This window comes from Anser cygnoides, chromosome 18, assembly GCF_040182565.1.
Source record: "Anser cygnoides isolate HZ-2024a breed goose chromosome 18, Taihu_goose_T2T_genome, whole genome shotgun sequence".
NCBI classification, from domain to species: Eukaryota; Metazoa; Chordata; class Aves; order Anseriformes; family Anatidae; genus Anser; species Anser cygnoides.
The window spans coordinates 12,137,997-12,165,928 of NC_089890.1; the positions used below are offsets into that span (position 1 = coordinate 12,137,997).

At 38.9% G+C, this 27,932-nt stretch overlaps 1 protein-coding gene across 1 annotated transcript; it reads right to left on the reverse strand.

Moving 5' to 3' along the window:
• Nucleotides 1-3,539: 3,539 nt before the first annotated feature.
• On the reverse strand, nucleotides 3,540-24,683 carry NOS2 (nitric oxide synthase 2). The gene is made up of 27 exons (XM_013193495.3): nucleotides 24,543-24,683; nucleotides 22,781-22,953; nucleotides 21,548-21,626; nucleotides 20,815-20,937; nucleotides 20,577-20,725; nucleotides 18,388-18,550; nucleotides 17,808-17,899; nucleotides 17,265-17,406; nucleotides 16,731-16,870; nucleotides 15,984-16,158; nucleotides 15,122-15,223; nucleotides 14,288-14,482; nucleotides 13,789-13,871; nucleotides 13,335-13,479; nucleotides 12,982-13,086; nucleotides 12,453-12,502; nucleotides 12,184-12,358; nucleotides 11,514-11,646; nucleotides 11,016-11,094; nucleotides 9,957-10,135; nucleotides 9,152-9,315; nucleotides 8,142-8,352; nucleotides 7,736-7,823; nucleotides 7,002-7,123; nucleotides 6,254-6,402; nucleotides 5,312-5,506; nucleotides 3,540-4,712 (listed from the first exon to the last, which is right to left on the reverse strand). Exons 2-27 carry the CDS (start codon nucleotides 22,885-22,887, stop codon nucleotides 4,599-4,601), a joined length of 3,459 nt encoding a protein of 1,152 aa, XP_013048949.1. The 5' UTR covers nucleotides 22,888-22,953; nucleotides 24,543-24,683; the 3' UTR covers nucleotides 3,540-4,598.
• Between the last annotated feature and the right edge of the window lie 3,249 nt (nucleotides 24,684-27,932).

A 27,932-nucleotide genomic window follows, 5' to 3' on the forward strand; every position in this document is an offset into this window, starting at 1 on the left:
TTGAAGCGTTAGACTGTGTGGGAAGCAAGCTTAGCCCCGCTCAGCACCTCGGGGCCGTGAGCGCGGCCGGGCGCGGGGGGCAGCTCGGCCCCGGGGGCTGCGGCCACGGCTCCCGGCCCAGGGGAACCGCTGAGCCCAGAGCAGGGGCACAAAGGCAGGCAGAGGGACAAGGAAGTGCTCTGCAAAACGCTGTTCAAAAGCCTTTTGTTACCTGGCAGACTGAGGCCTGCCAAAGCGTGTTATGGCCGGGCACTCAGTGGGGCCGCCTTGTAACAGGGGTGGCCACGTTTAGTTCTCCACATAGCACGTGGTGAGCTTCAGCAAAAGTTAACCTAAAAGTATCTTGTGAACTGAGAGAGAGGAGAGCTTGCAAAGCATCGCACAGACTGTGCCCTCCTCAGTTTCGGTTTCTGGAGGAATTGACCCAACACCACCATGTAGGTAGGGGACAGCCCCGCCGCATGTGGGGCACGAAGCGGCAGAAGCACCCTTTGCACCGTTAGGGTTACGCTCCCATTAACCAGGAAGAAATAAGTGCTGGGAAAAGTCTCCCTTGCTATCTGCACACTGTCACGGCAGCGGGAACTGCCTGCTGTCCACGTGCGGCGGCCGCACCCCGACCTTTCCTCGGGCCTCCCCCAGCTCCCTCCTGTGCTGCCGGAGCTCCCGGCCTCAGCCCTGGCTCGCTGGAGCTGCCCCGGCCCCGGCCTTGCCCTGCAGGCTGGGGGAAGCAGCTCTGCCAGGGACACCCGGAACGCTCTGCTCTGCTCTGCGAGGGGCTGGGCACGGCCATGCGTTAATTAATCCCTGGACCGTTGCGCTGCTGCCAAACAGCTTTATGCCAAAAATAACGGCAGCGTTGCCCTGTCCTGCCGGCAGAATGCCAGCACATTTTAGGAGCACAATTTCACATTTCATCCATCTTAGCTAGATCTTTCATATGCAAGCAGTAAAAATCCAATAATCTGTTTTCTCTGAAGGATGACAAAAGCTTCCTCCCCTTCTTTTTTTCCTGACGTAACCCACACTCTCATCTCAATGAAGACAAATTCGAGCACAGAGACCATTTGTGGCTCCAGACTGCTGCAGTGGAACCTTCCAATGCATTTTAAACCTCAGCACCAGAGGGGACCATTTCACCAGTGCTGCTGCACGATCCCGGCTATTCAACACACCTCACAGCGCGGATAAAACATCTCGGCGCAAACAAGGCCATGGTGGCTTATTCAGAAAGGGCACCAAATAACTGCCCACAGAGCATAAATAGATCAAGCTACAGATGAAGCGACTGGAGCAGGACCTAGGAGAGGCGGACACACCACTTTCACACTCAGAGCTCAGCCTGCTCCTACACAAAAAAGGCAGCAGCTCAGCCCTCAGCCTGCACCCAGCCCTGGCTGCCCAGCAGGGTTACTGGAGCAGAGGAGCCTTCTATGCACTTCTGAGCACGCATTCAGAGAAGGGAACACCTCTACACAGTTATAAAACAACACAACAATTGAAAACAAAACAAAAACCACATTTTACCTACCTGAAGCCACTCCTTCCTTGCACTGGAGTTTGTCAGCACAGCCTGCACCTCAATACTGTGCCAGCCATCTTCTTCCACTGCTCTGCCCCATGGGGCTCAGCTGTTCCTCGTTAGCCTGCTTGGCAGTAGCTCATCAGTCACACCTGGCTGTCTCCTCTGAGCCTCACGCCCCTGCAGCATGCCAAACAGCACGGCAAAACCACTGTGAGGCTGGGCAGCCACTTAAACTGGAGGTACTGAAGTTATCCCAGCATTTACCCTGATGCTAGGCTTGGACTTCCGTTAGCGCTCAGCTATACGATAATGTACTAATGGATCCCATCCATGTACCACTGCTTTTGCATTAGGAAATGCATTCGTATGGCAGAGCCCTACAGTTTTATGGGGTATAGGGAAGCAAACGGTGTATCTATACTGCAAGCCCAGTGACATACCAAACTGGCATGAGGACTGGTAACTCTCTGTGTCCACTTTCAGTTTAGCTGGACCAACTTACTCTGTGTATTTGAGAGGCCGGGGAACTCTGCCAACAATCAAAAGTGGCTAGAGAACTGGGGGAAGAAAAAGGTCTGCATTTCAGTGCCATGGCATTCAGCTTTTTTTGAATACTGATTACCATTAAGGCCGCCTAAGTTGGGCATTAATGAAACAGTCCACTAATTGCTTCAGAAAGTGTTGATCTGTAATTTCAAGTTTGGTCTGAAATCAGTGCGATGCATAATCATCTCCCTAACTTATAGCCTTGAACAATTCCTCTGCTTCTAGCAGAATTACTCAAGTGCTTAAACTAATGCACATGCTTCAATCTGTTACTGACCTGGGGCTGTGATGAACACTTTAATAACTGCAGAGCAGGCTTTTTGATCATCTTTGGGATTTTAAAATATATATATTGTATCTGGTTTCTTAAATGAAGTTTCAGTTCTTGTGTTGGAATAGAATAATTATGCACTGACCTTAACATCTGCACTTTATCTTCCTCCTTTATTCCCCATTTATTTAAAAAAAAAAAAAAGGCGATTATACACAGCTTCAAATCAGTGCTGCAATTGAAGTTAACTTACAATTGGGGCCAGTTTAAATAAATTCACAGAGTTAAAACAGATCTCTCTTTTTATTTTTAATCCTTTCCCTTAACTGCCTTAGAACCTGTCTGTTGGGGGAAATTTCTGCAATGGTGGAATTAAGATGAAAAAATCCCCAAGTAAAACTTGCTTCATCAACTTAGAATGTATCAATGGAAAGTCATGCAATTTCAAAACCAATACACAAACACTTGGTTCTCTTGCTCTGACCTGTCAGAGGTTTATGTGAATTTCCACTTTTCCAAATGAAAGTGAAATATGCACAAGCATTTGTAAAGTATTATGGTAATACTTAAAAGTAAGTGATTACGTAGAAGAATAACGTGAGATGTAAAGAAAGGATCCTGGCAAGAAAATTTACCTAGTTTGTTATGTGCGTGAAAAATGGGTTGTGCTGTAATGTACCTCCCAAAACAGCAAGGAACACATCAGACTTTTAAAATGCAGAACTTACTTCTGTTCCCTGCCTTTGTGGTGTTTGAACTCCAGCACTCAGTGAGCCCTGTACTTATTGAGAACTTTCTTAATGGAAAGTGAAATTGCCTTGTTCTACTTCCATCCCAGCCCAAAACTAGTATCAGAGAACATTTGTTAAACGAAATATGAAATAACACTTACAGTGCACACTAGGTGCCCATCAGGACCCCATACTTGCTATGAACCTCTGTCCTTTACTCTCTGTATCTGCTGTCTGATACTTCCTGTTCTCTGCCATCACTGTCTACATTCTTTCAATTATGCTGTATTTTTCATCTTATGTTTAAGGCTGTCCTGAAGTACACGTGAAACACTGCATGTACGTGACATTGTTGACTTCTGAGTGTCAGCTCCATCAGATTCTAGCTCCTGGAGACAAAGGATGACAGGAAAATCTCACCTTTAGCTTTTTAATATCATCATAAAACCCTGGTAATTTTAGAGAAAGAACTATAAGTTGTGACATAACTGCAAGGCATAGAAAGAGACAAAGTCAAAATATAACTACGGCAAAATACATTGCTCTAATTGTTATTTTATATTCTTTAGTTCACAAGCCAATCTCACTAGGGACAGATTCACTCTTTCCAGGCAGTAACAAAAATATGTAACTAGTCTTCGGTGGACTGTATAATTCACGGAGACGGGCTCTTTGCGTATGGAGGGAGTGCTGGCTGGAGCTCAAACCCACTCTAATGGAACCCGAGAACTTACCTGCCTCCACTTTTTCAGGCTGAAGGCAATAGCACAAAGTACATTTAAACTACACCAACTTGTTTGTCTCAACATAAAGGTATCTTTTATTGCAAACAAATCAAGTAAGTCAGAGCATAGAATTCAAATGTACAAAGTGCTTTTGAATTTTCTGAGTCTCACTGCCACAGACCCTGTAACAATGACAATTCAGGTTGATACATCTGAATCACATAAAGCAGAAATCAAAACTGCCTCTTCATGTGTATACATCTGAAGTGTATGCAGAAGATATTTCCACTTATAAGCCATTATATTATTACCACATTTGCAAGTACTGCTTCAGATTCAACAAGAGGTGTCACTAGATATTTCCAAGTGACACAACCGTTCATTTTCTTGCTTTAAAGTGAACATAAAACAGTAAAACAATATAAATAAATCCACACAGATAAATAGTCCATTAAAAAACAAACAAACAAACAAACAAACAAAAAACATTACTTCTAGTTCATAGTAAAAAACTAAATTTTCCTCACGAGCAGGTTTTACATTTTTTTGTATTTACAAAAGACAGTAGATGTGTACTAGCCTAGACAGAATTAAAAAAATAATTTGCATCTTCACTATTCAGATAATTAAAAGAAGTCCCAGAATAAATAGCAAAAAAAGTTATATTTCATATTTTTCTTACTTAAGGCTAAGATTTAGAAGTCAAATCCTACAATCAGATGTGTGTTTTTTTAACATGAATAAGGAAGAGAATTTGACCCCTTGATCTTTGAAAATAACATCAAATGTGCAAATATGGTTTAAAATGTCTGTTGATTCATGCTTGGACTGATGGGTTGCAAAGCTCTTACATCTCTTTTGACTTCATGTGGGAACACAGCCCCAAATATATCTTCATGGTAACGTTTTTGGCTCTGCAAAAATAAAAACAAAAACAAAACACCAAGAGGTGAATTAAATCCTGCCAGCATCTCTTTATGTAACAGTTGAGTAACTAAAATTTTTTTTGCATTATGACCAACTCTGTGATGGTGGACTTTTGCTGTCAATAAAAGGAATCTATCCAAATCTCAGACACACATGCTTCAGGACAAGTTCTGCTAACAAAATGGTCCTAAAAAGCCAGCATACTCAGGCACTCTGCTTTCAGCAAGTGCCCCATCAATTTCTTAAACTCCCATTCCTCCTTTGATACAATAAAGTCTCAAACTTTTGGTGTTCCAGATACATTGCAAAGCTCATGTCCAGGGTCCAAAGAAAGACACTGGACAAAATGGTAGGCATAAGAGAGAGGAATATGACATATCATTCATACAACCTAACCAAGGAGAAGCTATGCATTTTAAATAATGGTGGTTAGACTAAGCTGATCACTTAAGCTATTTTCTTTAGCATGTTCTTGAAAAGAAGCTCATTGCAGCCTGTAAGATCTTGAGAGTAACTTTGAAGTCTTCTGTAACCCACACTAGAGCACCGTCTGAATGGAAAGAATCCCTTGTACATCACAGCATACCTTTAGCTCGAAGAAATACTCTTCTGCCTGCTGCTCCGTGAGGTTCAGTTTTTTTACAAGTATCCCCTTCAAAGTCTGAGCAACATCCCTGGCCATGCGTATATCTCCACAGACATACAGATGTCCACCCTCTTCATGCAAGAGATTGCACACTTTGGCTTCCAACTTGTTTTGGAGAATGTCTTGAACATAGACCTTAGAAAAAGAAAAAAGGATCATCAGACAAGGTCTTTTTGATGCTACTTTGGCTATTGGCTTTTCTAAATTCAATTTGGGCCTACACAGTAGAGTAAGGTTCAAAATGCCCTAACTATTCCAGGTACTGTACCACAGCAAAGGAGAAGAAAAATGTCTTTGTGCTGTCTTTACAAGCCCCAGATTTGAAGGCTGGACTTGTCTCTTGATTAAACTAGAGCAGATTAAGACTCTTTTACTTAGAACTAATTGTCACTGCCAAAGATTCCTAACTTGCCAGGGTAGGAGGACTGTTCTCTTCTCCAATCAAGATTACTTACAAACAAAAGTAATTTCCAGGGTCACTGTGTCATTGAAATGGTGACAAATGACTGGAATCAACTCGTTTCTAACTCATGGGCTAATCATAACCTGCAAAATTTAAGGTTTCCAAAAATTTTCCAACATCTAGTTTCAAAGACTGTTTGCACTCAAAGGTTTAATTGTATGTCTATTACACCTATTGATATGGCAGTGAGGGTTTTAAAAATACATCTTGCTCCTACAGAAGCAAATAGTGAGATTGTTTTGAAGGAATGGGGCCTTTGTCACCTGATCACAATACACTGAAGCAAAATGCTAACAGTTTATTTTGTTGTTGTTGTTTTTTGTTTTAAAAAAGAAAATTGCTAAATCAAGCCCAAATCTTAACTTGAGGGACCATTCCCAAAGAAGCCAACCCTTAAAGAACAAAGGAACTAGCCTTACTTTAGCTTGGCCAGGTTGCCTGGAGTAAGCTGTAAAAACTTCTTTCAGAACTCCTTTCCTCTTCATTTCTTCTGTTTCTTCTCTGTAGATATGATCCATGTCTGGCTGCCGGCAGCCAAACAATAATGTCATGTCACCACCTTTGATCCCTGAAACCAACATTGGAAAGGTTTTTTGTCTTTCCTAGTAAGGCCTATTATTTCCTATTACCATCCCCACAGAGGGCCCTGTTGTCACAGCAACTAGTGAGGCAATGCAACTGTTATTTCTAATTAGCCTTTCTCACTAAACATCTGAGAAGGTGTGCGTGTGTGTGTGTGTGTGTGAGCCTGACAGATTATGATTTTAGGGTCTGCAGTAGGATTGAATCTACGTGAATCTTTGAAGAACTATGTGGAAATACCTATTGAAGCACGTTCCCCAAAGAGGCTAATACAGACAGGCCTAAGCTTTCTTCTCTGCATTGTAGCCCCTTTGTGAGAGCAGGGCAGTCGCTGAATATACAGTATTTACCAGGACACACATAGGCTGTTCCCTCTGAGTGACCGAAAAGCTCAAGACCACCAGAATGGTCTCAAGTGGGATAGAATTATTAGCTGTTCCAGTGCAGTGTTTAATCGGTCTTGGGATGACAAATCTCTACGTGGTTTACTTGGCTGATGTGCAGAGATTTTATTTGGAGGACTAGAGATGTCCCTTGTGGCTGCATGCGTTCTGACCTCCCCCATGTGGCAATCCCTGTAAGTACCTTTCTTTTCCAAGTCATAGAGACGTTGCAGCCAGAAACTTCTGAATGGAGCAATTCCTGTTCCTGGGCCGATCAGAATGCAGGGCTTGGTTGGCTCCTTTGGGAGCTGGAATCCATTGCCACTAACATGCAAAAATACGTTAAATAAGTAAAGTAAAACTCAGAATAAAACTATTCCTACAAAGCTGACAGAATGATACCTAGTGATCATCTCTGGTGTTCTGAATCTTCTCTTATTATGCTTAAATATATGAGGATAAATTTATCTTGAAACAGTGAAGAATCAGACTATTTTTTCAGGTATACGATAAATATTAACACTGATAAGTACGCAGTGATGTAGGAGAGTAACTATCAATGATTTTGTGGAAACACCAGATGTCTTAAGCCCTTACCCAAAGCCACAAGGTATAGTTGAAATATGTGGTAGAAAAAAGTACATGATCACCTCCTTCCTTTGTCCCCTCCCTTGTCTCCAACCTGTCTAGTTGGAATTGTGTCACATTTTCAGAATTTTCTAATGATTTATGATTTTACTCAACATAAGACATGGTAAAGGGCCTCATCTCTGGAAGACAGAGGTTCTCTCTCCTCACAAACTCAGATATTCCAACGTGTAATCAGCAGTTACTTGAAAATCATATGCAAACATTGAAAAGAAAATACTTAAGAAGCTTAAATAAGAATTGGTGTTTGTTTGTTTGTTTGTTTGTTTTCTTCTGGCATACACTCACCTGCGCACAAAACATGGCACTACTTCATTGAGACTTATTTTATTCAGCCATGTGCTGCAAACTCCATGATGCAAAGGCCCTTGTCCATCTAATCAGAGGAAAGGAAAATCTGTAAGTAAGTATTCAAAAGCTGTTTTTCAAAAAGCAGTTTATACTTAAAATGATTTATACTTAAAATTATCTAGTAATCATGTATAAAACAAGGATACACTGATGGTACAGTACTTTAACATATCCTGATACGGTATGAACATCTGTACTGCTATGTAGTTTTCTGCATGTATCACAATATAAACGTTCTGTTACAGATATGCTTCATGCCATATAGCATACAGTTTTTCCTGAACCACAATACAGACTAAATATCACTTAAATTAAGAGAGAAATTTAAACAAGAATTTGTTACCTCTTGTCCTGTAATTGACTACTGCAACTGTCAGATGAATCTCTCTGGGTGTCATGTCACAGGAAGAACTGACGGAATAGTACCTGGGTTTCAGATATGGCAGCTGAGTCAACAAGAAAGCTGTTGAGACTTCAGCAGAAGGAAACTCCTCCAGGACCTCCAGGATGTTTGGGCTGTTGTAAAACTTCCATTTATTGTATTCTTCTGTGTTCTAAAAGCCAAAGGCCACCATTACAATGTTACCAGGTCATTTTGAGTTCAGGAGAGCAAAGATGTTTGAAATGTAACTTTAAAAGTAAGATTCCTGCTTTACATTCAATTAAATAAGCAGTAAACAGCAAATCAACAGAGAATTCTCAAAACTTTGCCTAGACTGGGGTTTCCTAAAAAGTTGTTTAATTTTTGTAAACAGAAATACCCACTATAATTTTTCTAACATATAAGCTCTCAGAGAGAGGATGTATAAACTCAAGCAGAATCTGTTTCTCAGTCCTCTGCTATGGGATATACACCAAGTTGTGTAGGCTCAGGTCCTGATACCTACTGAGTTCTTGTTGAACCCACTAGGAGAAGCAAGCACCTACCACACCTATGAGTCTTTGGTTACTTAAAGTGACATCCCTCTTACTTTCATGGTACCAAATTCTGTGACAAAAATATCTAACAGCTCCCTTACAACCTCTCCACCTGTAAACTGATTTTTTTTAACTGAAATATTTTTTTAATGGTGTATCATCAGAAACCATCACGAGGCTGCCAAGCGAAACAGGCAGACAAAATGACCCACCCACAACCACACAGGAAATCTCTCTCAATTCCCACGCCTGAGTTGAGCCACAAGACCATCGTTTCTCTCACTGTGGTTGGTTTTACAATCACACAGAACATGTAACAGAGGGATGACAATCAAGCACCACCACTACAAAAGTTTCTAGTTTCCACTATATAGTAAAAGGGCACTGGATGGCCCAGCATACAGTACTTTTAGCGTAACTCCAGCCCTAACTTACATGACATAGAACTTCCAGTCTCTGTTTGTCTCCTTCTGCTGTTACCAGCTGGGAAATCTTTCTTAGCAGTTGTTGGGAGGGTGGAGTAGTGATATCAAGCAAATATGTCAAAGCTTGGGAGAGTGTGCAGGCTGGAATCTTTTTGTCACTTGTCCAGTAGCCACCTGGAAATAAGGGAAATAAAAGATCACTTGGCAATTCCCAAGGCATTTGACAGCTGTAGAGCTTTGCAAGCAGTATCCTTTAAAATATGACTTCAGATTAGGTTGCACACAGGTCTTGACCACAGGACCTTACTGAAAATAGGTTAATGTGAGGTTTCAAGCTTTTTGTAATTGGAGAATCTAATGTATAAAACTGTATGATAACAAAACACCACATTTAAACAAAAGAAAAATGGAAATCATCTATATATGTGTCAGAATCCCATGATTTCACAGATTGTGGCTATTAAGATGGAAAAAATGGTCATGAGATATAAACCTATTTTAGAACACTGATATGTAACAACAATAAGCAAACTCTGTTGACTAATTTAATTGCAGTTGATAGCCAATTTAGGAACTGAATTACAAACAGTGTCAGCCTAAGATAACTCTGCCAACATTGACAAGGTTACCATGGACTGCATGACAATGTAAAAGCAGAATCTAGAATAAGAAGTATACCTAAAACCATCAACAAAAACCTACTGAAACTTAAGAAGAGGATAATAGAATCAAATTCAGCCTATAAAAATTCTAAGAAGTTTTAGAAAAAAATGTCAAATATTTTCTGTTACTTTATCTGAAGGGAACCAGCATACCTTCAGTGCAGGTTTGAAGTCTGATAGTCTGATCAGCTGGAGGGGCATCCTTAACATGTGCAATGAGGCCATGGACTAATTCTGGCTGGTTGCCTGGGAAAATCCCAATATGTTCTCCGGGCAGGTAGCGCACTTCCTGATTAGTCTCACAGGAAAGCTTAACTAGAATGGTAACACGACTAGATATAGAAAAAAGAGATCAGATAGATCTTGGTTACGTTGACAGGATTTCCCTTGAATTACACAGAAAAAGAATAAATCAGAACTGACAATTGCCAAGGGCTTACTTGTGTTCATTATCAAATTATCAGACCAGCTAAGTAATTCATGGAGACTTAAATAACAGTCTAGAGATGTGAAGTAATTCTACCAGAACAAATAAGATGCTGAAGTGCTGCCTGATCTGTCCAGTATAGAGTAAGTGTGCTTGTAATCAGCCAATGGAAGGAAGCGTAGCTTACTGAAAACTGAATAGCTCACATCTTAAACCATCTCAGAGTACATCCTATAAGACGACTTTATTTAGAACAGGGATAAAAGAGACTTACTGAAGGATGTTGAAGAGCCACTCATGGATGTTATTTTTAAGACAGATGTTGGCACTATTATATTGTCTTGTTTCAGTTTGCTTTGTAGTACAACTGAAAGCAGCAGCTTCTTGCACTATAACTTTTCTTTTTTTTTTTACCCTTTGCTAATGGTCAAGTTTTTCCTAAACAAAGTAAGTATTTGCCCGGCATGTAGCATACCAAGCAAGGGAGAAGGACCACACATCTGACCTTCCGCATGTAGTAGGCATCAAAGGGCTATTTTCACCAAGTTATTTTGTTCCCTGCACTCCCAGATACTCCACTGGGAAGTCAGCTACTAACTAAATAGAGGCTAAGTCCCTAGGTATTGTTGTGCTCTGGTGATAATGATTTACTTCTATTAAGGATGGTAAAAATTCAAATACATTTCTTAATAACTACAGGGAGGAGATGCTTATTTCCAGGTATTTCAGTTGTTTAAGATTCTAGTAGAATGTATTGAAATATCAAAAAGAATAAGGTATCATACCTAGATTTTAAACTCTGAAGATTCTGTCTGAATTTCAGCTTCATGGGAATTATATCCTTTCCATGAATGTCAGTAAGTGCTGTTGAGAAAAGAAGATATGACTCAAGAAAAAAATTGTGATTAGGTTTGTTTAATATGTCTTCAAAAACTACACAGAAAAGAACTGAACAGTGCTTGTCCTAGAATGCAAGATACTTCTAGTCAATCATGTGTCTTCTATGTATGCCTTCCCTGACTAAAGTAGTTCATCTCAGCTCTTGTTCTTCTGGGATTGTCAAAATGTATGCTAGCTCTGGTGTTCTAATGTGTTTACGCTGGAAGACATAATGATTTATTCAGTGTAAATCAATGTCTTTTTCTCTCTGACCACTCTATTTCATTATACGAATTCTATCATCTAGCACTGTAGCGGGATCATTATAAATCTCAGACAGCCTTTACAATTCAGACCTATTTGAAGCAAAATTGACAGAGGAAGTGGAAGGTTGCAGATAATACCTTTAGCCAAGTCCATGGTTTGAGACTCGTGCAGTATCCTATATTTCTTAGGATTCCAGATTTCATCTGAGGTATACATCTTAGGCAACTGAATACTGTTTTTCCCACGGATGTTAAAAATGTCACAGGCAGTCTAGAAAAAAAGAATAAAATATATATATTAATGGTAAATAAATATTCTTACTGTTGTCAGTTTGCTGGTGTTATCTTTATTTCAATAATAACAATGACACCAGAATGCGGAGTTAGTGTTAGTTATGTTCTTATTTAATCCTAGTGGGGAGATTCCAGTTTCACTCACTGCTGTTATTTATTCAGTCTGTTGAGTTCAGTAATGTTACAGAAGTTCAACAAGGTTCCACTTCTACACCAATACAGATAAAAAAATGATCTACTTAGCAAAATTATGAGGTCTACTCATACTGGACATCCCCCTATCCCAAAGGCTTTATGGAACTTTATGTGAATATTAAAAAATAATAGAAAAGGGGCCCAGTTTCCTCTTCAACTTAGGCAAGCAGCAGAAGAGAGGGGAGTCCAAAATTCAGATATAAATCCATGTTTGTTTTCCTTCATTATTCCCCATTTTTCTGGGATGTTAGTGAAGACTGGAATAAAGGAAATGAATGATTGAATGAACTAATCCATAAATTAGCTTTTATATAGTCACCTTGAATGCACTGACTGCCCACGTGCGAAAGGCTTCTTCTTGCCCATTGAGTTCATCTCCTTCACCTATTGGAGTGAGCTGTGAAGCCCCTAGCTGGGCCAGTTTTCGGTCAATGGCATGAGCAAAGGCACAGAATTCAGGATACATGGTAGATCCCAAACCAAACACGGCATATCTGCAGAATGAGATACAAATAAGATCACTATGTTATGCTGAATGAAAGGCAAAAGGACTCAATTGTATGCAAACCAAATAACAAAACATTTTACCTAATTTTCTTTCTCAGCAATTTCAGGGTGAGCAAGGAATTCTTCAATGTCTGTATAAAAATTCATAAAATATTTAAGGTTAGAAAAACACTCTTTGATTGATTTAAAACAGAAGTGAGTCCCTGATCCATTTCTTACTCATGTACACGGGAAAAATGAAATGTTATCTTTGAAACACAAAATATCCTGAGTTGGAAAGGACGCACAAGGATCACAGAGTCCAACTCCTGACTCCAAAAGGGGCTACCTAAGAAGTAAACCATACATCTAAGATTGTTGCCTAAATGATTCTTGAACTCTGGGACGCTTGATGCCATGATCACTTCCCTGGGGAGCCTGTTCCAGTGCCCGACCACTCTCTCAGAGAAAAACTTTTTCTCAATATTCAGTCTGAACTTCCCCTGATGCAGCTTCATACTGTTCCCTTAGATCCTATCACTGGTGACCAGGGAGAATAGATGAGCACCTCAGTGCTGATCTCAGTGGTCTTTGAGTTGAGCCTCATATATGCTTCTGAGGCAAGTATTACCTTTCCATTATTTGGAGAATCTCCATTTCCAAAAGTACTAGTAACCACTAAAAGAAGCGTTTCTTTTTCCAGGTCAGTGATGTTGTATTCATCCATGCACAGAATCTGGAAGGTATAAAGCTCATGAGAAATTGCTAGCAGACATAAGAACTAGCGTTAGATATCTCTGTGATTGTCAGGTGTGACCAAATTTACAAGCATTATTCCATATGAATAAAAAATCAAAATCTAGTCCAACTTACTTTTAGCAGACATTCTAAATACAGGTTTAGAGAATGAAGAATCTTGCAGAAGCTAATAAAACTAAGCAAACTTCATCCTCCATTTGGTGTGACTGCTCTATACTTTCTTACCTTAGTGTTGAAGGCACAGCTGAACAAACTGCACAGATTGTTGGCTAGTGTTTCAGATTTCCCAGTCTCTGTTGCATAGATCACAGTGACCTTGGACCTCATTGCCATTGCTTTTTGCATGAGTGAAGATGCAAACAGTACAGCCCTGAGAAAAAAAAATTACATATCATCTTGGATATACCTATATAGTACTTCTGATTGTTTCCCAAACAATTTCCTAGATAAGGCTCATATTGAGCATGGCTTTTGCTTGGAAGCTTGTTTAGGGGCAATATGCTATAGATAGCCCCAAATAAGAACCTTAGATATGAGTATTACCTAAATGTAGAGATGTAAGTCTGTGATTCAAACAATTCAGGTGGTCCCTACTGTAATAATTATCCAAAAAATGTGTAACAGAATCATCCGGAAAAAAAAGAATAGTTGGACAAAATCATGAAGATGAACAACTTACTTTGCCAAGACACTCAATTTTATTTCTCTTTTCTTTGGCCTCCGGGACTCATCATGCCAGATGTGTGTTTTCCATGCATCCACCTAGGAAAGGAACGGGCAAGGGAAAGGGAAAAGGGAAAAGGGAAAGGAAATTAATTTACAGGTAAAATGCAAAACAACAAATATAGTTTCTGTATCTTTGAAAGAGACGGACTTGACAGAATCTGTTTATATAATTCACTGTCTGTACAAATACTGGATCAGTCTCTAGCAGTAAATTGCATTTTACTCGCAGCTTAGGAATTCAACAAAACTAATATTACCTTCCACAGTATAATAGAAATTTCCTGCTATTTTATGAATCTTCCTAGTGAACTTTCATTTGCATATACCATGACTAAGAGTGGTATGAGGAACAGGGGCTTTTTATTCAGACTTTTCCATGCTTCATATTAGCATCTGAACTCCTGAAGTTATCTAATAGAATCTTTATTTCTATTTTTTTTGACAATGCGTACCTGGTAGTAAAAGAAGGGAGTGAGGACGTAGTTCAGCATCTCCTGGTGGAACACAGGAGTTATGCTCCCTGACATAGGAGGTACAATCCACACCCAGTCAGCTGGGCAGCCTCCTCGCACACGGTACTCATTCTGCATATATTTCATGAAGGATTCAGCAGCTGAGTGGTGATCCATGATAGTAACGTTTTGTTTCTAGAATAATTGCAAAAAGACAGATATATTAAAAAACCCATTCTGATTTTGTTCCTGACATAGAGTACTCTTTTTGCTTTGGTTAATATTTCAAGGACTTTACACAATGCTGGGAAATAGTTAGTATTGGCAACTATTACATAAAGATCTAGGTGGACCTTGGACAAAGGACTCTTACTAAGTCCCTTTTATTTATTTAATTTTTTTTTACATCAGCTTTTTACCTCCCCAGCACTGGGAGAATGAAAAGCCTTTGATTCATTTTTCCTGTCTTTCATATTATTGTGATATCTTAAATAAACTGTAAATGCAAATGAAATAAATTAATCCAGTGGCTTTACATAGATTTTGACACTTAGACATCTGTGCTATAAGGGTGAACAATCTTGCCCTTTACTTCCTTTTCTTTTTCTCTCCCTTTTGCCTCCACCTGAGATTTTTTTCTGGAAACAACAGGAAATATGGTTTCCTTTGCTTTTCCAGGTGTAGATGAAGAATGACTCAATTGGAATTACATTGATAACCTCCCGTACACTGAGTGTACACTGGCAATATATTTGTATGAAGCTGTTGTAAGTGAAAGGAAAAAGAGATACACATTATTCAATGTCTCTCCAGATACCAGGCTCATCGACTTACTTGGAAGCTATAAAGCACAGCCACATTTATCTCTACAACAGCTCGGTCTTTCCATAGTGATGAAAGTTTGTTTGTTTCCAGTCCCATTCTTCTTCCTACCTCCTACAAGTGAAAAAGAGAGAGAAAATGGAAAAACAAACTTACTATGCTAGACTTAGACCTCATAATTTCTCCACCTCATCACATTAATATGCAGAAAAGAATATTACAGAAGGGGGACGAGTCAATCCTATGCCAGCAAAAGCAATGGTAGTACACACTTGATACTAGAGGTAAGCTTGTATTATGAAGTTATGGTTCTTGAAGCTATTCCAGTTTGGGGAAGTGGAGAGAGGGCTCTCTGGGACTAAATGGTTAAAAAGTAGCAGCATCTGGTTATAAGTCATCATCATTAATTTGTAGTGGCAAGATGTCCAAGACCTGCAGCTAACAATTAGGACCCCACTGCCTTATCAACAGCAGACTGGAACTAGCAAATACATCTCTGAGAAATGTACAGTTAAAGACCAGAAGTCCTGAATCAACACTATTCAGGTTAAAAATGGGGAAGAAAATTGCTTTAGGACAGCAATTTCTGTATTTTTTTACAGGTGTGGTTTCACCTTTCTGGATAGGTATTTGGAACGGATATAGCAGAACACTGCAAAAGCAATCATGCAATCTGGCAGTCATAATCCTGACAGCAATTAAAGATGCCCTTAACAGTCAGGAGACTGTCAAATTAGCACTGACGTGTTAGTGGGAAGTAAATACAACACTCATCCCAGTAAAGGCTGATAGCGCCTCTTCTTTCAGAAACATTTCACCCACTGAGTCCATCTTCTTCTCAGATCTACACAATCCTTCTACTTCAGAAGATTACCTTCAGGATATTGTACCGCTGCACGTCACAGAAGTCTCGCACTCCTATCTCTGTCCCCATGTACCAGCCATTGAAAGGACATGCAGTAAATTCCAGGCCTCCCACCTCAAGGAGCATGTTGGCAACAGCAGGCAGCGCGTACCACTTCAGATCTAACTCCTTAAACCACTCATACCTGTTAAACAAGCATTTTGATTTATTACTTTATGTATCTTTTCCTCCTTTAGGCAGCAAGCAGAATGTCCAAGAAGTGAAAGAGTACTATCTGTAGGGAGAATGACCCATCTGCAAAAGCTTGTAGCAAAGTTTTCATTTACAATGTGGTAACCGGGAATTGCCTGCTAAAGAGATTGCAGAACAGTATAATAGAGTTCTGCTATCTGCAGGCCACTCCCAATGCAAAGATGAAGAAAGAAACAAAGAGAGAAAGGCAATAAAGCATTATGTTATGAGTGCAGCCATGTTTCACATATGTATTACACTGGCATAAGAAGCTATGTTTTTTTACTTTGTGATATGAGTGAAATAGAGATTAGAAAAAAAAAAAGATTTCCAACAGAAATGCTATTGGCTTCCTTAATTTAAATCTGATTTCATTGTTCTAACATGCATTTTATCTTTTAGGACAATTTACCATAATTTCATCCTAACAAAGAACTCATAAAATGACTGCCACAAGCAAAGGTTAATAACTTGCCAAGGTGAGGCAGAGGCAAAAATGCAATTATCTAAATCTGGTGTGCTTACTTTGGATGCTCCATTGGCACTTCAAGGATAATTTCTGGAGGGAATTCAAATATTTCTGGATCTTGGCCGTTCGCTTGGAGAATGAGTGGAACTACATCAAAGCGGCCATATTTCGGCTTCCACCCAAGCTCAATGCACAACTGTAAGTAAAGAAAGTGGGTTTCATTTTCTGAAGTCCCTCTACCCCCAGATTTGAAGAAAAAAGAATGTGAACTCTCTGAGGTAAATTCTCAGTGGTAAAGGATGTCTTTTCCATTCAAACAGCACCAAGACATGTCGTTCAAGTAAAGATTGTGTAACTCACTTACGGGGAGATTTAGCTCTCCTTGTTCTGAGATAGAGGGGAGTATTTTATTGGAAAGTTAGGAATTATTGCTTCAGCCTGCACCTAGAACCTGTGGGGCTGGATACCCCATTTGCTTCTTACACCCAATCTTCCCTCCCACTCTGCATAAACATGCAAGAAAAATAAATGAAACACAGATAGGTTAGGCAAGATGGAAAACAGTTACGATTCTGTATTTGGAACTATACCTTTGTGAACTCCACACTTGCAGGGTCTCCCAGGATAGACCCATCTGGCATTTGATATCCAGCGTATCGGATGAGCTGGCTGTTCCAAACACGGAAATCATGTTTCCCATCAGTCCTCTGTGGGAAGACAGTGATGGCTGACCTGCCCAGAGAGATGATCAAATCCCGTTACGTAAAAGCAGCACATCAAACACATTCTAATTATTAAGACATAAATTGTTGCCAGCTGAAATTATTTTATATTTCTAAAATAAACATCTGTAGAAATAAAGTCATCCATTCTTTCCACCCACCTCCCCAAATCTTCAAATCATCTTTTTTCCCCAGGATTATGAAAGTTTTTGCAATTTCAGCCATAAAAGCTATAACTTTCAAAATAGTTGATGGTACATATGGGAGGAACGTGTGAATACCAGAAGACTTAAGAGCAGAGACAAGTAGTCAAAATATTTAGATAGATCATTTCAGGCCTATTGTGGAGTTTTGAATTCAGACCTGGAAGTGATACTCGTTATTTAAAATTCAAATTAAATACAGGCATACCTTATGTTTCCATTGTTTGTTGCATACTGAACATGACGACAGATATGCTCAAACATTTCCTTGGCTGTTTTACAGTCACGTGCATCGAATACCTATATGTTTCCCAAATAAAGGTGAAGAAAAAAATGATTTTGAAAGAGTAATGTAAGCTTATTATTTTTCTAACACAGCTACAGAAAGGAAAGATTAAGTAAAACACTGTAAGGAAAAAACGAAAAAGGAAAAGATTAAGTAAAACATGAAAAATGAACAATTTCTCAATTTACTTGTAGTTCCACTAGGGAAAGTTTATTTTTACTCTTCTTATATGTACTTATATGTACTATTTTCACACATAATAATCCTTCAAGGTCCAAGACATGCACATGTTTCCATGACTTAATTGGTTCCTAACTAGCATTCCTACACAGGCTTTTATTCAAGTATGGAGTAGAGAAGTACAAAAAAATGTTGATTTTACAATATGTACAGGAGGGAGCAGTCCTTAGTTGAAGCAACTGGCAAATTTTACCAAAGTAAAGGACATTCTGATTTACAGCAGACAGCTATTTGGGCCTTAATTTCTAGACTCATAGGTTACCTGTAGATTGGACCACTGGATTCTCCCAATACATCTCGGAGCATTCCTCCAGGCCTGTTTGGCAGCAAAGATCAGTTCATCCTGTGTCAGATGGTAGGTTCCTGTTGTTTCTATTTCTTTGGTCACTGCTTCCAGTCGGGCCAGGTGTTCTTCTATTTTTGACCTGTTGAACAGGAAACAGCCATGAAAAGAAACAATAAGAATATCACTACTTAGAAAACTAATTTAAACTGCAGACTCTCCTTATGTTCTGGGTGAAGAAGAGCCCAAGCATTGCTGAAGCCAGAAAGCTTTAGAGTACAAGCCATCCTTTTGCAAGAGACTTCCATTTTCACTGATGATTTTATCTGCCTGGATATAGGTAGAGCCCATTTCCAGGGAGGGGATGGGTATCTACGTTGGTTGAGATATGGCAAGTTTGGATATACACTGAGAAATCTGTCCTTGTTATAAATCTACACTGTCTGGATATGAATCAAGTAGACAAAAAATACTCTATCATTTATGAAAGCATCCATTACCTCAAAAAGTCAGTTTCAGGTGTGAAAAGTTACCATCTGCTCCCTATGTCCTCTACTGCATCACACTTTTGTCCCCAAAGCATAGCTGTTATCTACTGCAATAGTCCAGGCTCTGAGATTTTTACCAAAAAAGACCCTAAAAGTATGACTTAAGTACATATGACTCTTACTGAAGTCTAATCAGGATATTTTTTCTTGGCTTCATAATTTAGGAACTGGCCTTACTGAGTGCAAATGACAGAGCTTACTGGCCTAATGAAAGTAACATACTAGAAATTCAGTAATAACACTGTCCTTTCACCACCCAGTATGTACATGGATTGATCAAAAGTTTTTCTGTACAAATTTTCAGTTTAAATTTAAAATTTCTAGATTAGCTTGGTAAAAAGTGTCAAAACACAAACAAATAAAAATTAGAGAACAGGTTAGCTTCAGCCTAAAAGTGTAAGTACAGTGACTGCACTCTCAAAGTTCTATTCACAGGGACATAGGTCTTCTGAGCAAAGTAAGTTGATACCAAAAAGGAAGTGCTGAGCAGTTCCTTTGTCAGGGAAACCAACTCTAAAATTCTTTCGTTTGATAACAGAGAATGAAGTCAAAACATTTGGAAATATTTATCACAGAACAGACAAAAATTGTTTTGTTGGCCTACAGACAGAATGAAAATAGCCTGCACTGTCTGAGAGTTTTCACATTTTCAACAAGATGAAAGATCAAGGGCAAGCATATAAGATAGTGTAAATCAATGTGATCAAACAGCCATGGGCAGAAACACAGAGATGTGCAAATGCAATACTCTGGCATGTGAGCACAGCCTGTGTGTAAGATGGGGATTTTCAGAAAGATTTGTCTGGTAGAAAGCCTTGTAGAAGAGATCAAAGTGTCTAAAGAAGAAGCCAATATGTGGCTGAGTCCCTTTGAAAATTCAATACTGTTTTATAATGAAATGAGCAAACACTGAATTGTGATTTGAAAGCTTGTCACTTGAAAACTTTGTCACTGCAAATTCTTGGACCTAAACCAGATGTTCCAGCTTTTCCTGTGACATCTCTCTGCACCATCTCCATATTTGCAAAAACACAAACCTATTCTGAAGCTAGAGCATCTCTCTCAGCATGCTCAGTAAGCTTATGTTGACGATAGCACAAAGCAAGGTTGAGAAGCAAGACAGCGTTCTTCCACCCTGTGGCCAAAGCCTTCAGAGACAAAACATACAATAAAAGAACACAGAGAAAAGATGCTTGGAACAGCACAAACCAAAAGCATTATCCACGTTATCTATATGTCTAAGACTAGTATGAGTAGGAGCTAATCCCATTAGCATCCAATGTTAAGAAAACAGAAGGTAACATTTTGAAAGAGTCCAAACCAAGCTGCTTGTTATGATGTGCTATAATGCAACACACTCAGAAGAGATAGGGCTGAGGAATGTGCTGTAAAGTGTCCATGCCTGTATTCCCCAGAACTGAGATTGGCAGACAGAGCATATGATGTGCAGTAATAGTTCTGTTCGCCTTTTGTAATAATCCATATCCATTTTTGGAATGCATACTATGTAATGGAATAGCTGCCAATAGCTGTGAAGAAATCAAGCAGCCTAGTCTCACACACAGGTAGGTAGTTAGGTAGAGGATTTTTATACCAAAAATGAGGATAAAGTTGGCTTACTCTTTAAATGAAGTGTAGTACTGCTTGACAAAGTCTACTGCCTGAGGTAAAAGCTCTTCCAGAGGAACTGGCCCATCTCTAGTGCCCCTCACCAAGCCCTTTGGGGTCATGAGTGCCCCTTGGCATGCTTTGGTGCGGCAATTGATAACCTGGAAAACAATCAAATGTTAAAAGCAATGTTGCACTATGGATCTTTTCAAAGGTATGAAAAATCACTGTTCAGGTTTCTGCATCTTACCTCCTTTGCTGTCAGGTGTAGTGTGTCAAGAAAGCTGGATCCATTTTCCAAGTTTCTTACTTTGAGATGTCTTGGACATCTTGATATTTGGTTTGAAGCTTTGATACCATTTACTGGGGGTTTCTGGCCAAAGAAAAGATAAAAATACACACTGTCTTCGGACCTATCAAATATCTTAATGCTTGATTTTTATTTTTTTGACCATTGGATGCAAAAATTAACTACAATGAACTAGGCAGAAATGTGATCTTTTCCAACATGAGTACATTCATTTGATTACAAAACTATTGATCCGATCCACAGTTTGATATGAAATAGCCAAAATGTTAAGTATTTTTCTACTAACCAAACAATATTTGCCACTGCAAACATCTTTTTAATTTCATTAAGGCTTCTTAACATAACAGTCACAGTCTCAGGAAAACAGTGATTCAAACAAAATTAGAGAAAGGACATGTTTGTTACTAAAGGCTGGGTTTTAGGTGTAAAGGCAAATAAAGGAGTTTGGCACTCCAGTCCAGGTCCTTGGTATCTCTTTCCTTTAAGGCTTACCAAAGCATCTTTTTATTCAGAAAAGATCTTTCATCCAAAGACCTCACAGCAGTCCTAACCTCCTGTAACCAGAGTGACTCCTTGTATGAGACCTTTGAGAAGTTTCGAGCAGTAAATACAACCTGTGTGAACTGTCAGTATCAGTCAATGAAGCTAAACACAGCTCTCTCCCACCACTGACCTCTGCTGAAGTTATGATAGGTGGCTTCTCTTTCTGCTTCTTGATTAGATCGTGCAATTTGGCATCATCTTTCACTAAGCTTTAAAAGAGACAAAGACAATTCAGTATAAGGTAACATACTTAGTTTTTATTTGTTAGGTTATCCTGTAGCATCACTAAATTGATGCTCAGAGTTGTCTCTGGAAGTGGCACTGAGTCAATAAGCCAAACATTCTCAGCAGCATGAGGGATGGAGTGGACTAGAAGTCAATAGTAAAACAACAAACACCCTTTCCACATCTCTGTGTGGGAAGGAAAGCAATGGAGAGGGCCCAGAATGGTAAAGATTGAGTAACATTGCTGTAAGCTAAGCAGAGGACATCTGTATGATCATGATCTGACCAGAAAATACTCAGAGGAATTAAACAAAGAGGGTGAAAGCTTCAGAGAAAATTTCTGAAAATTTCAGAAAGCTCAAGTCTCCAGCTCATTAAGCAAATAGTATTATTTTATATTAATTTCCCTTGTTTTCAATATTAACTCTGACTTTCTGCACTCCCGTTTTTGAATTTGGATACTGGTATCCAAATTTCAGAAGGTGTTCATAAACACCCAAGAGACATCCAGCCCATGACCTCCAAACCCCTTAATTCAGAGAGTTATATGTTATAGGTTTTATCTAGACAAGAGTATGTGATCACCCATTTTCACTTCCAAAATAAGTTGGTTTCACTTATCTTCACATTTGAACATGAACTGCTTTAAGCAATGGTAGTAAAGGGTAGGGGACAGGCAGAGAAATAAACTATATGCATTAGAGAACTGAAATAAGCAGAAGACTGAAAACTGGGAAATTTAATATGCATGTACAATTTATTTTATACAGTACCATGTATGAATTGTATCACAGAAATACTACATCAACTTAAATACTTTGCTAATTTTTATTGTATGCATATGCCTCTTAAGTCCTAGCATACATGTAACCATTAGAGCACACTAAATAAATTTAGAAGTATGAAAGATAAACCATGAAGATTTGTTTCCTCAATAATTGTATAACTTAGACACAATAGCTGAAATGTACCTTACTAAGTCAACACCACCCAGTGACCCCCAGGGACAACTGTTCTTTTGTTAAAATTACTGCAGTGGAAACACACTACTAGTTTCTCCAGATCCCCATGTTAGTTAATATCTTTACTTTTCAAACAAAAGAGAAACTATGAAACCATTAAAGGACAAAGATCTTACCCATGGATCTTCATATCTTTCTCCACGTTATTATTGATATCCTTCTCTTTGGAGGACTGGTTCTTAGCAGCATGAGGTTTGAATGCAAACTGCCATGGGCACAGCATTTTGTATACTTTATTTACAATTGTACTTCACAGTGCTGAACTCTTGTTTTGAGTGATGTTGGAACACTTCAGAGAGGAGGAAAAAAAAAACAAGGTCAGTTTTTGACTAAGAAGGTAACTCCCTTTAAAAGGATGCAGAAACTCAGCAGACTAACAGATTTGATCTAATTAACTTCCTGTGTTTAAAAATGAAAATTACTTGACTCTTAGAGTAATGATACACTGACAAGGAGAAATGTTAATTTTAGTAATGCTGCAACCATACTTTATTCTAAACTACAGGGAAGGGTATTTCAAATGTCTCCCGGTTGCATAAATAGCCAATATCTGTATCTCTGAAAAACACATGCAGGCTCAACTTCTCCAAAAAAGACACTTTGAAACTTGTATTTTTTAAGTTCTTTGTTTTTCAATAGTTTGTTAAGTGTTACTAATTTTTTTGTTAATTCTCATCATTATACTTTTGCAAGGAAAAGGGATGTAAAATTTTGCTGTTTTATTCACATTATAATGATTCTCATCAGAAAAAAAATAATGCTTTGTTATTAAACCAGAGCATTTGCAATATATTCAGTTGCCTGAGCCAAATAGAATTGTGAGATCCCAAATTCTGTATTTTGTAATATATATACATAGCATATATTTGAATATAGATTGTATATAATTCTTATATAAATGTTAGATTTTATTGTTATTCATTTTAACATAGATTTTCTGCTAATTTCTGACTGTAAAGGATATTCTTGTGCCAGGACAAATATAGCAAACTTGTGTGACAAGGAGAAAGAGAGCAAACTAGAAAATTGCTAGGTAAAGAAGAATTAGCCTCAAAGTTTGTATGCATAACGTAACAGTCATATACTAGTCTACAAGGATGCTGTCTGCTGTAAAATCACACAGGAAAAGAAATGAATGCAACTATCTGTGCAGGAGCTGTAATGTGCTAAAACTTGTCTGTTAACACCAGTAAAAGAAATAGTGTGTAATAAGCATTTCTTAACAGTTACAAAGTAGGAACAAATCTAGACCACTACCCTGAAATAAAAAATGATGCAATGTGAGTGCTTATTATTACAAAGCATACTGTATATTATTGTATAGCATGCATAAATGAAGAGAGAAGGAAAGGAGAAGTAGAGAGATAGAAAGGGGGGAAAGAGGGGAAGTAAGAAAGTAAAGGAAAGGGAAGAAAAAGAATATAGAAAATAGAAAATAGGGAGGAAAAGAGAGAAAGAGGAAAAGAAAGGACAAAAGAGTAAAAGAAAACCGTGCAAGAGAGAAAAAAGAGAGGAGAAAGAGAGAAAAGAGGGAAAGAGTAAGAAAGAAAAAATAAAAGAGAAGGAAGAGTCATTTTCCATTCATTGGCAATTAGAGCAATAACTTGCTTGCTTGTTACGCTTTCACAACAGATGTTCAAATGAGGAACAAATGTTCAAAGAACATTTATAATGTTAAGTGTTACATGCACAAACCTTTAAAGACAGCTGGAAGGGGGATAAAGTTTTCAGAACTGCAGGATAGCTTGGAAATGAGAGGAAAACTGATTCCAACACTTTGCTCCTAGTAAGGAAAAAATAGTTTGCCATACAATTATTTCCCTTTGCAAGCTGTAGTAAATCAACAGTCAGTTGAACAATTACACAGTGTTGTCTTACCGTGTTTTTGTGAGAGATTCTTCCAAATGTGCAAGGAGATGGTCTTCTCTATGGAAGTTGCTTCCCTTTAACCTCTCCTGCTCTGCACCCGTCCTGTGAGGCACAAGCATTTTATACTCCAGGGCTACGTATGCAAAATAGCACAGTAAGACTACACATGGACAGTGGACAAAAGGGGAATCCCTAAAGGTTCCCACTGTTTCTTTCTGTGTGGGAGGGTGTGTAGCTGATGTCCTGCTACTGCATTACATAACCTGCAGCGCCTGGAGACGGAGCTGTGACTAATTCCTGATGTTACAAGCATCCCTTCCTTCCTGTACAGGGTGCTGCAGTTCTGATTCCTGCAAATGCTCAGTGATAAGGGCAATAGATTACAGTGAGCAGTTTTTGCAATCTTGCAGGCAATGTTAAAATGCAAAAAAAGAATCCTGAAGTAACTCTTACTGATCAGATCAGTGGTTGGCTGTTCTACACTCAGCCAGGGGCTGTAGAAAGCCTAAGTCTGTGACCTTCATAAAGAAGTTTATATAAATTGAACAGTATCAGAGAGCTCTATGGAATGTATCAGTAAATCATTTAAACAGGTGCTTATAACTAAACACAGGTATTTTAACATGAATTTACACTTAGTAATGTATTATTTCCTAATTTTTGATACCATTTTAAAGAACTCTTCTCAGTATAGTATTTGTAGAATTGCTTCCTCTCCAAACCCTATTCGAGCTATTGCTGCCTGTGAGGTTTGCTCTTTCGTGCTTTTCCAACATATTAGACAAACTGGAAGGAAACTGCAACTCCCTGAAAGCATAAACTATTCACATAATTTATGTGTAAATGCCAGAAGGACAAATAAACGATGAAGATGGGACTATTGAGCTGATTTTAAATTTAAGACAAAATGTGGATCTAAATATAGCACAAAGTTATGTTTCTACTTGAGGTCTACTTGTTTCTCCTTGAGGCCACAAGCAATCCAGGAGCCAACAGTGGCATGCAGAACAAAGTGCTCCCAGGCAACTGCAGGCTCAGAAATACTGTGGTGTGCCAGTATGGTCTCAAGGATTTTAGCCTGAGCTGTTTGTTTGTGAGCATTATGTATGACTGAATAACACTATGTTGAAGAAACATTTTAGATCTGTTTTCAAATTACAATGACAAAGAGAGAAAGATTTACAAGTGCTAATCAAGGATCTGTAGATCTGCACAGGGCTATAAGAGAAACAAAGAATCCCAGGTTCTCTTTCATTTGTCACTTTTCTACTGGACAAGCTTAGGCAATACATTTTTTTTCTGTATCTCAGTTTGTCTATTTAAAAATGAACATTATGTGCTTGTGTAAAGCACTCTTAGACGTAGTGTTATGACTACATGTGTTCGCGCGTGAATACACCTGTATACATATCACAGCCAGGACTGCTAGAGAAGAACCTCTTGCAAAATGGTCCTGGGTTTGCTGCAGTTTGAGCATTCATCTGCTTGACTGTATCGTGCTTGTGCCTCTTTGCACTCACTGCTCATCAATATTCCATACATTTTTTAACACAGCTTTTTGATTTGTTTTGTTTTGTTTTTATTAACTGCATCTCACTAGTCAAATTGAAAGTGTCTGAACTGAAGGAAACTTGAGAAATCAAAAAACAAGGTTACATCCATCTTGGCATTTGCTGTTTTGTCAATGTTTAAAAATTGTTTCAATCCTTCCCCTTCTTCTAAAATCTGACCTCACTTTTCTATAGATCACAAGGAATCTTAATATAGTACCTTAAAAAAGGGACAGATCTTAGTAGAGATTTAAATGAATTCAGCGATGCTTAATTATTTCTAAGCTTTTATTACTCACCATCCCCACTTCTTGCTTTGAGACTGCTGGGAACAAGGAAAGGTTACATCGGGATTAGGTAGGAAAGATCAGGTTTGGAATGACCAGAAGAGGAGAAACATCTTCTTTCCTCATAAGCACTGTTTATAGGATTGGCAGACACACAGCCATTCAGCAAACTGCTTAATCACTCCAGTTTTTCAAAAAGGATCTGCTCTTTTACTCACTCAAATCAATGACAAAACACTATTACAAGAACAAGACAGCACCACTCATTTCTTAGGTGGAGTTAGAGATTAGCTAAACAAGCTCACCGTGCACTCCTTCCACAAATACCTTACTCTGCATGGAGAGTTCCTCCTTTAGAAAACCTGTTCCGCACTGATTCCTTTTCCTACCCAAGCCACTTCTGCCTCTGCCATATCAAAACGCAAGATCTGGTTGCTTTTCTTGCATTACCTTTGACAAAAGAGGTATCCTTTCAGAGCAGAATGTTTGACCTATTCAATGGCATTCGAAGCATGCAGCAATTTTTAATCAAATTTGGTTTTGTTTCTTCAAACACAAACAAAACTATAGTTTGTAGCCTCAACAACAGGCTTTCTTCAGTTTCATTCAAAACCAAGTCACATTCTTTGTCTGATTGCAATATTCTGCATGAGCTCAAGAAGCTGTAAGGAGCTATGCTTGTAAGGTTGCTCCTCCGAGATCCTGCAAACTTGTGCCCTAAATGAACTATTACACTGAGGGGACGCTGATGATAACAAAAGCTTATTTTCTTAACTTCATGTAACCCCACAGAAAAGATTTTCAGTTGTCCCAACTCATCCTAAATCACTAGGGATTTTCTTCTAATGTTCTTTACCTATCTAATCCAAGACGTCCTGTGATGGTCTTCCAGAAACGTTCCGTACCACATCACAAACGAGACACGTAACACTGCAGCCACCTGTCACTTCAGGAGATCTGACTTCAAATGCTCCACCTCTGACAGGGTGGAAGCTCTCTACTTGCATTTACAAACTGCTGGCTCTGTCCCTTATGCTTTTCCTTTTCCTGAGGAAACCTGCACTTTGCTTCCTGCTTCACGCCGTTTGCCCCCTTCACTGGCTGACCAGGCAATTGGTGCTTAGGGCACCGGTAACACAGGAGTGTTAGAAAAGGGTTGCAAAGGACCTCCACATGACACCTGGTCCATCTCCCTGCCCTGTCAGCAGGATACTTGTAACCAACGTATTTCTGAACCACCAGAAAACACATACAGGTCAGTATGAGGGGCAAAACTCACAGAGAAAAAAAAAAGAAAGAAAAAAAAAAAAAGCTGCCTAGTTACTGAGATAACATACCAAAGATTAAGATGGTTAGATAAAAATCATCATCAAAGATCATCATCAAAGACCGTTTACATCAAGAAAATGGACTCATGCTCTTCAGTAAAATGCTCATTACACACTTGACTACTTCATGGTACAAACAATTTAGCTCATTTGGCTAATGAACATTCATTCACTTTCTGTTCTTTTTCTGGTCTGACGTTCTGTTTTATCTATTAGCTATGACTCTTCATTCAC

What these genes read in the sequence shown, in the direction of transcription:
- NOS2 (XM_013193495.3), bottom strand. Translation starts at nt 22,887, where the DNA reads ATGCTGTGCCCATGGCAGTTTGCATTCAAACCTCATGCTGCTAAGAAC. An exon ending in ATTCTCCAAATAATGGAAAG is followed by an intron (nt 12,503 to 12,981) that starts GTAATACTTGCC and finishes ATTTTTATACAG; the next exon opens with ACATTGAAGAATTCCTTGCT. An exon ending in AGTATTTCTTCGAGCTAAAG is followed by an intron (nt 4,713 to 5,311) that starts GTATGCTGTGAT and finishes TTATTTTTGCAG; the next exon opens with AGCCAAAAACGTTACCATGA.